This window comes from Equus asinus, unplaced genomic scaffold (genome assembly GCF_041296235.1).
Source record: "Equus asinus isolate D_3611 breed Donkey unplaced genomic scaffold, EquAss-T2T_v2 contig_2, whole genome shotgun sequence".
Lineage (NCBI taxonomy): Eukaryota > Metazoa > Chordata > Mammalia > Perissodactyla > Equidae > Equus > Equus asinus.
In genome coordinates this window covers 882885-895001 of record NW_027224849.1, presented here as the reverse complement: position 1 = coordinate 895001, position 12117 = coordinate 882885, and the positions used below count along the sequence as shown (strand labels likewise).

General features: G+C 46.4%; 1 protein-coding gene across 1 annotated transcript in view; it reads right to left on the bottom strand.

The window, feature by feature from the left end:
- The window catches only part of LOC139043326 (transcriptional regulatory protein AlgP-like), a 40017-nt gene extending 28499 nt beyond the window's left edge, over nucleotides 1-11518 (bottom strand). The window contains exon 1 of the mRNA XM_070503556.1: nucleotides 10806-11518. Coding sequence (XP_070359657.1) covers nucleotides 10811-11305 — 495 coding nt within the window. The 5' untranslated portion in view covers nucleotides 11306-11518 and the 3' untranslated portion in view covers nucleotides 10806-10810. The remainder of the gene's footprint in view (nucleotides 1-10805) is intronic.
- Between the last annotated feature and the right edge of the window lie 599 nt (nucleotides 11519-12117).

Here is a 12117-nt window from a genome sequence, read left to right as displayed (position 1 = left end):
CACACACACAAAAGGATACAAAGCACTCACTGGAATATACTAATCAGGGGCCAGCCCCACGGCTGAGTAGGTTAAAGTTCTGTGTGCTCTGCTTCAGCTGCCTGGGGGGTTCATGGGTTCGGATCCCAGGTGCAGACCTATTCCACTCGTCAGTCATGCTGTGTAGGCATTCCACGTACAAAGTAGGGGAAGATTAGCACAGATACCAGCTCGGGGTTAATCTTCCTCATGCAAAGAAAAAAAAAGGGGGGAATTGGCCAGGGATGTTAGCTCGGGGTGAATCTTCCTCACAAAGAAAAGAAAAAAAATAGAAATATACTAGTCATCACTGATTCTGCAGGCAGGGTTTATTTCAATGCCCCTAAATTGTCACCCACAAGAGCCTGAAGATCATGCTTCAACATTTTCACCACGAGTCCTACTCTATCCAGCTATACTCACATTTTCAGGACAATGACCAAATACAAAGTGGTGTCGGCGAGGATACGTCAACACGGAGTCGGGGCCGAGGCATTAGCATCTGTTTTAATTTTGAACTGTGGTACAATATACAGAAATTGACCATCTTTGCCATTTGTAAATGTACAGTTCAGTAGCGTTAAGTTCATCACACTATTGTGCAACCTCCAGAATTCTTTTCATCTTGCAAAATTGAAACTCTATATCCATTAAAAAATAACTCCCTATTCTCGCTTCTTTCAGCCCCTGGCAACCACCACTGTGTCTGTCTCTATGAATATGACTACCGTAGGCGCCTCCTATAAGTGCAATCATACAGTATTAGTCGTCTTTTGTGACTGGCTTATTTCATTCAGCATAACGTCCTCAAGGTTTATCCATGTGATAGTATGTGTCAGAATTTCCTTCATTCTAAAGCGGAGTAATATTCCCTTACATGTATATACCACGTTTTCTTTGTCCATTCACCTGTCGATGAACACTTGGGTTGCTTTTACTTTTTGCCTATTGTGAATAATGCTGTTATGAACGTAGGTGTACAAATATCTCTTTGAGATTCTGCTTCTAATTCTTTTGGATATGTACCCAGAAGAGGAATTGCTGGATCATATGGTAATTCTACTTTTAATTTTTTGAGGAATTGCCATACTATTTTCCATAGCAGCTGCACCATTTTATATTCCCACTACGCAGCAGTGCACGAGGGTTCCAATTTCTCTCTATCCTTGCCAACATTCAGTTTGTTCTTTTGATTGTAGCCATCCTAATGGGTGTGAGGTGGTATGCCACTGTGATTTTGATTTGTATTTATCTTATGATTGACAGTCATCAGTACTTTTTCCCCTAATTACGCCCAGGGAAAGTTGAGAGTGAAAGGAAGTACAAAGAGTTCTGAAGAGTAATCTCTAGGCTACTGCTGCTGTCTCCCCACCCAAATTCTACTTTCACGTATTAAAAGGAGTCAATCAAAACTCCTCCTTACTGCTAAAACCTGCATCACCCCTCCGGGCAAATGTCTCTAATTAGGATCCTTCTCCCAACAATTCAGATGTCAGGAAGCAACCAAGGCTGATTAACTGCGGTCAAGGTCCATTAACTGCGGGTTTTCGTTTCTCCAGGGAGTAATTTGAATCTCCAAGTGAACCTAATCCATAGGGAATATGCAGCAAAATGGGAAACCTGAAGGCATTTCCGTGGAATAACCTTCAGTAAATTGCTTCATCTCTTTAGGGCCAGTTTTCTTTAGCAGTCAAAATGAAGGGGCTGATTAAATGGCATCGAAGGTCCCTTGGGCTTTGACTTTCTATAATATTAGTATACTGTTACCATTGTTGATCTCATCCTTGTTCATAATTCGGCAGAACCCATTTAAATCAACATCTGATATTAACATATTGGTTCCAAGTGTATCCTTTCTAAAAAATATTTCAATGCATATTATTATACAATTAGCAGCTATAATGGCCCCCATAAGCATTTCACAGCTTCTTCAGAAATCTGACCACAAAACATCCTGCATTTCAGCTGATTTAACACCAAACCTGAATATCACGAATGATCTCTATTCAAAATGTAAATCCATCTTTAATATTTTGCATCATAGAACAGTAGTGCTGGAAGGGACACTGAGGTGATTTAGTACAATGCACTCACATTAGAATAAATAGGTACAGAGGGGTTCAGGCGACTGCCCTATGGTCACAAAGCTAGACAGAAAGAGTAAGGACTAAAATCTGTTTAAAAGCCAGATCTCTTTACATCCTGTCCAAAGTTTCTACTCCATGTTTGAAAATGTACTATTGCCCAGTCTCATAGAACTTATCATGTCTGGGTAACTGTTTCAAATCAACTATTTAGCAGCAAAAAGAAATTACTTACAGTGTTTACTGACTGGGACAGAAGCTAGATAACCATTGAAAACAGCCATTCATCGACTCATCTATCTTGGCTGTTTTGACTAAACTAATGAGTGACAACATTAGCGAAGGATAATCTACGAAAGCATGTATCTCCATCTAGAAATCCTTAAGGAAATTGGTCTATCAAATTCACTGTTGTTAGAGAGAAAGAACAACAACAAACATATGGGGTTTCATCAGACTAAAGAGCTTCTGCATGCAAAGGAAACCAGGAAGAAAACGAAAAGACAACCCACCAACTGGGAGAAAATATTGGCTGACCATATATCCAACAAGTGATTAATCTCCAAAATATATAAAGAACTCACATAATTCAAAAACAAAAAAATAACCTGATAAAAAAAATGGGCAGAGGATATGAACAGACATTTCTCCAAAGCAGATGGCCAACAGGCACACGAAAAGATGTTCAACATCACTAATCATCAGGAGAATGCAAATCAAAACTACACTAAGTATCACCTTACACCTGTCAGAATGGCTATAATCACCAAGACAAAAAAGAACAAATGTTGGAGAGTGTGTGGAGAAAAGGGAACCCTCATACACTGCTGGTGGGAATACAAACTGGTGCAGCAACTATGGAAAAACAGCATGAATATTTTTCAAAACATTAAAAATAGAAATAACACAGTATCCCACTACTGGGTATTTATCCAAAGAACATGAAATCGACAATTCAAAGAAACTTATGCACCCCTATGTTCACTGCAGCATTATTCACAACAGCCAAGATGTGGAAGCAACTCAAGCGCCCATCAACTGATGACTGGATAAAGAAGATGTGTTATATATATACAATGGAGTACTACTCAGCCATAAAAAAAAGACAAAATCATCCCACTTGCAACAACATGGATGGACCTTGAAGGTTTTATGTTAAGTGAAGTAAGCCAGGCAGAGAAAGATAAACACTGTATGATCCCATTCAAATATGGAAGACGAACAAACACATGCACAAAGAGAACTGCTTAGTGGTTACTGGGGGAAGGAGGCTGCGGGGTGGGCACAAAGGGTAAAGGGGTGCATATGTATGGTGACTGACAAAGAATAATGTACAACTGAAATTTCACGGTGTTGCAAACTATCATAACTTCAATAAAAAAAGTCCAATATAAAACAGTGTTGCAATATACTCCCTCTTGTGTATGTCTATATAATAAATATCTCACGTGCTGTACTCATATAAAAAAAAAAATTAAGGGCTGGCCCCATGGACGAGTGGTTGAGTTCCTGCACACCGCTTCACTGGGCCAGGGTTTCACTGGTTCGGATCCTGGGCACAGACATGGCACCGTTCATCAAGCCATGCTGGGGCAGTGTCCCATATAGCACAACCAGAAGGACCTACAACTACAATGTACAACTATGTACTGGGGGGCTTTGGGGAGAAGAAAAAAAAACAGATTGGCAACAGATGTTAGCTCACCTGCCAATCCTAAGAAAAAAAAAATCAGCACATGAAATCAACAACACATAAAAAGAATTATACACCATGACCAGCTAGGATTTATCACAAGTATGCAAGGCTGGTTCAACACTCAAAAGTTAATTAATGTTATCCATCACATCAATAGGCTAAAAAAAACCCCACATGATCATTTCAATAGGTTCAGGAAAAGCATTTGACAAAATCTAAACCTATTCATGATAAAAACTCTCAGTAAACAAGGAGTAGACAGGAACTTGCTCAACTTGATAAAGAATATCTACAAAAATCCTACAGCTAACATCATACTCAATGATGAGAAACTCAAAGCTATCCCACTAAGATGAGGTATGGGGATGTCCCCTCTCATTACTGCTTTTCAACATCGTACTGGAATTTCTAGTTAATGCAATAAGACAAGAAAAGGAAATAAAAAGCATATAGATTGGGAAGGAAGAAATAAAGCTGTTTTTGTTCACAAATAACATGATCACCTATTTAGAAGATCTGAAAAAATAAACTAAGATAACTCCTGAAACTAACAAGGGATTACCGCAAGGTTGCAGGATACAAGGTTAATATACAAAAGTCAACTGCTTTCTTATATACCAGCAATGAACAAGAGAAATTTGAAATTAAAAACACATCATTTACATTACCATCCTCAAAAATGAAATGCTTAGATATAAATTCGGGAAAACATGTACAAGATGTATACGTGGAAAACTACAAAACTGTGATGAAAGAAATCAAAGAACTAAAGAAATGCAGAGACACTCCATGTTCATGGAGAAGACTCAATATTGTCAAGATCCCAGTTCTTCCTAACTTCATCTATAGATTCAGTGCTATCCCAATCAAAATCCGAGCAAGCAATTTTGTGGGTATTGACAAACTGATGCTAAAGTTTATATGAAGAGGCAAACCCAGGACAGCAAAAAGACAACATTGAAGGAGAACAAAGTTGGAGGACTGACACTACCCAACTTCGGGCTACAAGTAATCAAGACAGTGTGGGATTGGCAAAGAAAAGACGAACAGATCAATGGAAAGGAATGGAGAGCCCAGAAATAGACCCACATAAATACAGCCAAGTGATATTTGACAAAAAAGAAAAGGCAGTTAAATGCAAAAAGGATAGTCATCTCAACAAATGGTGTCAAAACAACTGGACATCCATGAGTAAAGAAACAAACAAAAAACACCTAATCTAGACATGGATCTTACACTTTTCTCAAAAATTAACTCAAAATGGATCATAGACCTAAATGAAAAAGGGAAAAATATAAAACTCCTAGAAGATAACATAGGAGAAAACCCAGATGACTTTGGGTACAGTGATGACTTTTTAGATAAAACACCAAAGACACAACCCATGACAGACATAATTGATAAGTTGTACTTAATTACAAATTTCCGCTCTGTGAAAGACAAAGTCAAGAGAGCAAGATGACAAGCCACAGGATGGGAGAAAAAATTTGCAAAAGACATTTCTGATGAATGATTATTATCTAAAATATAAAAAGAACTCTTAAAACTCAACAATAAGAGAACAATCTGATTTAAAAAGCGACCCAACGGGGGCTGGCCCTGTGGCCTAGTGGTTGAGTTCAGTGTGCCTCGCTTCAGCGGCCCGTGTTCCCGGGTACAGACTTACACCACTCGTCAGACATGCTGTGGCGGTAACCCACATATAAAATAGAGGAATATTGGGGCCCAGCTCCGTGGCACAGCGGTTAAGTTCACACATTCTGCATCAGTGGCCCAGGGTTCACTGGTTCAGATCCTGGGTGCGGACCTATGCACTGCTTATCAAGCCACGCTGTGGCAGGCTTCTCACATATACAGAGGAAGATAGGCACGAATGTTAGCTCAGGGCCAATCTTCCCCAGCAAAAGGGGGAGGATTGGTGGCAGATGCTAGCTCAGAGCTAATCTTCCTTAAAAAAACAAAAATTGAGGAAGATTGGCACAGATGTTAGCTCAGGGCTCATCTTCCTCAGCAAAAGACCCCACCCCGCACAAGACCCTAACAGACGTCTCACCAAAGAAGATATACAGATCGCAAATAAGCATTTGAAAAGATGCTCCACATCATAATTCATCAGGGAAATGTAGATCAGAACGAGATACCACTAAACACCTATTAGAATGGCCAAATAGCAGAACACTGACAACAGCCAATGCTGAGGATGTGGAGCAACAGGAACTCTCATTCTTTGCTGCTGGGAGTGCAAAATGATACAGCAACTCTGGAAGATATTTTGGCAGTTTCTTACAAATCTAAACATACGCTTACCATATGATCCAGCAATCGTGCCCCTTGATATTTACTCAAAGGAGATGAAAACTTACATCTGCACAAAAACCTGCACACCGATGTTTACAGCAGCTTTACTCATAATTGCCAAAACTTGGAAGCAACCAAGATGTCCCTCAGTATGTGGATGGATAAAGAAACTCTGGTACATCTAGACAATGGAATATTATTCAGCATTTAAAAGAAATGAGCTATCAAGCCCTGAAAAGACATGGAGGAACTTTAAATGCGTATTACTAAGTGAAATAAGTCAATCTGAAAAGTCTACATACTGTATGATTCCCACTAAATGGCATTCTGGAAAAGGCAAAACTGGAGACAGTAAAAAGATCAGTGATTACCAAAGATTAGAGGGGAGGGATGAATTAGTAGAGTACAGAGGATTTTCACTGCAGTAAAAATACTCTTTGTGATACTGTGTTAACAGATACATGTCATTATACATTTGCCCAAACCAGTAGAATGTATATGACCAAGAGTGAACTGTAATGTAAACTATGTACCTTGGGTGATTATCATGAGTCAATGTAGGTTCATCAACTGTAACAAATGTAGCACCCTGGTTGGGGATGCTGCTAAAACGGGAGGCTCTCCATGTGTAAGGGCAGGGAGTATATGGGAAATCTATCTACCCCTCAATTCTGCTGTGAACCTGTAAAATGCTCTAAAAAAAATAGTCTTAATTAAAAAAAATACAAGTGAGAGAGGTCATGATTGACAGAGAGGGTGGGTACGGGATCCAGGGCACAGAAAAAGGCTTAAGCTTTGGACAAGATCAAGGAGCTTTTCCACTAAGACAAGAAGCAAGGGGGTAAAGACAGGTGCCTAGCTATACTAAGAACTTCAATATTACATAATGGTGGCATAATGGCGGGATTTATGCTGTGATTTACAAAGTTACTTGATAAACTGTACACTTCAAAATGGCTAAATGGGGCCGGCTGCGTGGCCGAGTAGTTAAGATCGCGCGCTCCGCTGCGGTGGCCCAGGGTTCGGATTCTGGGTGTGGACATGGCACCGCTCGTCAGGCCACGTCCCACATCCCACAACTAGAAGGACCTGCAACTAAGATATACAACTATGTACTAGGGTGGGTTTGGGAAATAAGGCAGAAAAGAAAAAGAAAAAAAATTGCCAACAGTTAGCCCAGGTGCCAATCCTTAACAAAAAAAAGAAAGATTGGCAACAGTTGTTAGCCTAGGTGCCAATCTTTAAAAAAAAACACAAATAGCTAAAATGGTAATTTTTATGTCTATTTTACCACAATAAAAAACATATATAAAATTACTTGATTACTACCCAATTTCCATATTCTAAAAGGTTAGCGCTGACCATTACATTTCATGGTTAGCTCAAGTTTAGTTTCTATTTCACTAACTATTCTAGATTTTACATAAAACAAGTCCTATTTAACTTCTTGTGGCCATGGGAAAAGATGTATTCCACTTTATCCAGTTTACCTATTCCTACTTAATAGAATAAACCAAAGATCTTACCATCTGAAATACATCAGAACCTTCATCAAAATCCACCATACCAAAAAATATCCTGTTGGTAAATGCACTGGAGTATCGCCAGGAGTTTGCCAGGATCTGCAATTCTTCATCAGCTTGCCTGGATGCAATATGATTTTTGAAGATAACGTATAAAACATTTTTAAAAGCAATCTAGTTCATCAGCAGGAAAACAGATTCAAAGAAACAAGAGCAGTTTTTACAATGGGGTAAATATTAAAAAAAAAAAAAGACAAGCAAATCAGGCACTACTGAGAGGGTTAGGACAAACCTTGGAAAACACTGCCATTGTTTTGGCACAAAAGAAGCCTAATCCCAACTGTTGGGGATTTCAACAGAAAGTAATTACCTGCCTCCGCTTCATAGTTTGTGCCTGTTTTCTTAAAGCTCTTTCAGTAGTCGCTGGAAAAATCCAGCTAATAGTCTCTACAACAATTTTTTTTTAATTAAGAGTATGATAGCTAACAACCTTGTGAAGTCTACAACAATTTTAATACCCTAAATTACTTCTAGGAGTTCAAAGACAAGAGAAAAGTATTTCTCCAGAGAAAGCAGACGATAATATTAATCCACTAAAAAAATCTAAAGTACAAAATGCTACTTAGTAAATAAAAATACAGCCGGATGAATTACTAGGGTAAAAGATAAGAAGAATCTAGGGAATTGAGATTAATTGAAATCTCAAGTCATGTTTGACTTTTCCTTTATCACCCGCATGCTTTCAGTTTCCAAGATCTGATAATTCTTCATTTGTGATTATTTTTTAACTCCATCCCCTCCCATTTATTTTCATCGCTATCATCTAAAGTCAGATCCTTAATACCTGACATTAGAATATTAAAATACCAGCTCTAGTTTCTCCCCCTCCAATCTTTCTTACACAGTCTTCCTAAATTACCACATTTTGAAACTCTTGAAAGATAGCGCCTTAGAGGGTGGTGGCCTCAATGATCACTGGTCTATCTTCCAGCCTTGACGGTCTAACGAGCTCTGGGCGGGGAGGGGCAGCAGGAACCAGGGGGCAGACTGATGGGAACCGACTGGCTGAGGTTTTCTGATGGAGCCAGGAGGATGAGAGTAAGAGGCTGGGGTAGGGCCGGATGCAGAGAGCAGCAGCTAAGGTTATTGGCAACAGCCCTGGGGTCTCCCTCCTCCTCTTTTCAAGAGCAGTTTCTTCCTGAAAGATCCCAGGAGGTAGAAGGCCGGCCTGATCTCTCCCAGCACAAACAACCCCACTCATTATTTCAGAAATTACCGTTCCAGCTGTGCCCTGCAAGACTCGGGTCTGCGTCAAAATCCACAATTAAACTGCGAATACAACGAAAGGAGTAAAGTACTTCAAATTTCTGACAACCTCTCTTGAATCCAATTAATAATCAACAGACTTTTTTTTAATTTTTAACAGATTCAACTCCAATATGCAGATTTCACTCTAGTTTATCTAAGCTTAAGAATCAGAAAACAGGCCCGATGAGGTGTAAATACCCAATTTACCAATTTTGGCAGTCGCTTGGAGTAACCATGAATCTCTCTCAGAACAGCCCTTGCCAAGCCCAGAAACTTCCTAAACCCAAGTTCCCTATTCGGTAGGCAATTTCTATCTTTTAAGTAGTAAGAGAAAAAAGTTGAATAAGACCATTCCTTGCTTTCCACGACAGCCTGGTGAGGGTGGTAAGCCAGGGATCCCTAGTCCCAATTCATAGAAAAGGAAATGAAACTATACAAAGGGACTTGTTCAAGGTCGTGCAGCTGAAAGTGACAGCAAGATTAGAAGCAAAGTCTCCTGACTCCTGGTCCAGGACCCTCATCAGCACATAAACTGCTTCCCAGAAAAAGGCGTCCAGTCAAGAAGAGAGAACCTCCCTTAAAGCCCATCCCCCACCCCAGAACACTCACCAGGAAACTGAGTTCCACCCTTTCCCAAGCTGACCTGGCCCTTCTGCCCTGACAATCTATGACTTTGCAGCCTTGAGTGTTTGGTTAAGCTTTTGGTTTTAGATAAAAGGGGTCTTTCGCTGGCTGCTGGGAACCTGACCTCAGAGGAAGACACCACATCCCAGGCCACAACCCCTGCCCTGCCACCCGACTCCGCTCTGCCATGTAAACAAGTCAAACCCTGGGAGCGCTTAAGCACCATGAAAAACAGCCAGGCGCGGCACTTCAGAGCAATGTTTTCCATCTCGGGGGTTCTTCTGCAAAGGGACGGCGACACCTGGGTCACACCGGGCTGGAATGCGAAAGGAGCTCCCCTGCTCTCGTTCGGGGAGGGGAGGGAAAGCTCTTAGAGGATGGAGGCTGGGCAGGACGGCGAGGAGGGGCCACAGACGCCTCCTGAAGAGACGGAGACGAGTCTGGGTCAGGGAGGCAAGGACCCCGCACGTCCGAAAGCCCTGCCCGTGCTCCGGAGAACCCTGGGCGCCGGGAGCGCAGGCGACCGCTGAGGGCCCCAAGGGCCACCGGGGACCGCAGCCCAACTTCCCAGGCCGCTGTCACCCACACAAAGCCCTCCTCTCCGAAGCCACTCCAGGGACGGGCCCAGGACTCGGCGTCGTTGGAGGCGGCGGCTCTGACGCCGACCCGGGAGCTCCGGGACGGGACCCAGCCCTCTCCCGACAGCGCGGGCCAGGCAAGGGGCCCGGCCCTCCGACCCCGTGTCCCCACTCCACGCCCGGCGGGGAGGAGCCCCAGCCCCCCGCCGACAGCGGGCCCCCCAGCCGAAGTTCGAAGGCCGGACGCTCGTGCCAGCCTTCGGGACCCTGCCCCGCTCTCCGGCCGCCGACGGCGACCACGACGGGGAAGAGGGCGGCTGCGCCAGACCAGAGGGGCGCCCACGGGCCACCGCACAGTCCTCCGGCCTCAGCCGCCCCGGGCGGACGAGTCCGAGCCCGGCCCCAAGACAGACGCCGGGGTCCTGACAGCGGCGGGCCCCTCCCGAGCCCTGTGTCCCCTCCGCGGAGAAGCAGGCACGTTGGAGTCACGGCACCCCCGGCACGACTCACGCGGCGGCCGGGCCGCGGGGAGCGGGAGGAGGCGCCCCGCGGAAAACGGAGCGCCTCCCTTTGTCCCGCGCCGCCCGCGCGCTCCCCGCCGCGCCGCGCCCCGGACCCCGCACAGCCCCCGCCGGCCGGCGCACCCGCGCCCGCGAGGCCCGCGCGGCCCGCTCACCTGCGTCAGGTCCTTGTCGTTGAGCAGATGGGACTCGCGCGGCTTGAAGCAGTTCTGACACTTGCTCTTGTTGAAGATGTTGGCCTGGAACTTCCTGCACGGGTTCTCCTTGGCCGCCGACATGGTCGCGCGGCGGCGGCGCCGGCCCCGAGACCTCGCCAGGCCGGGCGCGCCGCGCGGCGGACGACGGGCGGCGCGGCGGCAGCATCCACGGCGGCGGGCGGGCCGCTCAGCGCGGGCGCCGCCGCATGCCCCGCGGCCGGCCGCCTCTCACCGTGCCGCGCGGCGGTCGGGCCTCGCGGGCGCCGGAACGCGGGCGCCTCCCCTTGAGTGGCGGCCCCGGGCGTGGGCCTCACAGAGCGCGAGGTCCCCGCCGCCCGCCCGCACGGCCGCCGAGCGCCCGCCGCAGGCCCATGGACGCGGCCCGCCCCCGGCGCCGGGTCGTGCCGCTCCGGGTCGGCGCCGCCGCCGCTGCCCTGGGCGCCGCGCGGCCGCAGCATATGGGAGCGGGACTGCAGGCGCGCTCCTGGAGGCGCCGGGCGGGGCGGGGCGGGGCGGGGCGGGGCGGGGCCGCGGCCGGGCGACCGGCGGCCCTGCCGGCCTATGGCAGCGGCTCGCCCTGCTAACAAAGGGAGGCCTCTGCCAATGGGAGCTGGGGGCGGGACGAAGGGCCCCCGGGCCCAAGGTAACTTGTGCAGGCGCAGGAAGGTGGGGGCGCGGCCATGGGACGTTCAGGTGTGGCGGACTGGCGCCCAGGCCGCCGAGCCCCTGACCGCTGCGGGGTCGGAGCGGAGGCCTGTCGGGGGCTTGCAGGGGGCTGGGGCATGCGGGGGCGGGGCAGACCTCCGGCCGGCTCTCCGCAACCCTGGCTTCCAGCCTGGTCTTCCTGCGCCCATTCTGGACACCCGGGCCCAGCTCCGAGCTCTTGTTTTAACACCTACTATGCACCAGGCTGGGACTGCAAGAGGCAGGCAACACAGGCGGCCAGCTGGACCACTCCCTCCCTGGCCCCCCCATCTGCACCAGGGCCTGGAGGATAGCCAGCTGGCCAGGGCAGGGAAAGGCTGCCGCTCTTCCGGCCTGCAGCCCTGCATGTGGCCAGGCTGGGTTGTGGAGGTTTCTTTGGAGCCCGCATGCCTGAGTTCTGACCCTCTGGTTCACCAGGTCACTGTAGGGGCCGTCTCTCTGCATGCGTGTATGCATTTGTGCATGAAAGTTATAGATATAGCATCTCCTTGGCTGTCAGTGTCCGTGCATGTCCAGGTGGGGTCTGGCTGCCTTTGAGAGTGAATAGAGGCATGGCCACGTTATG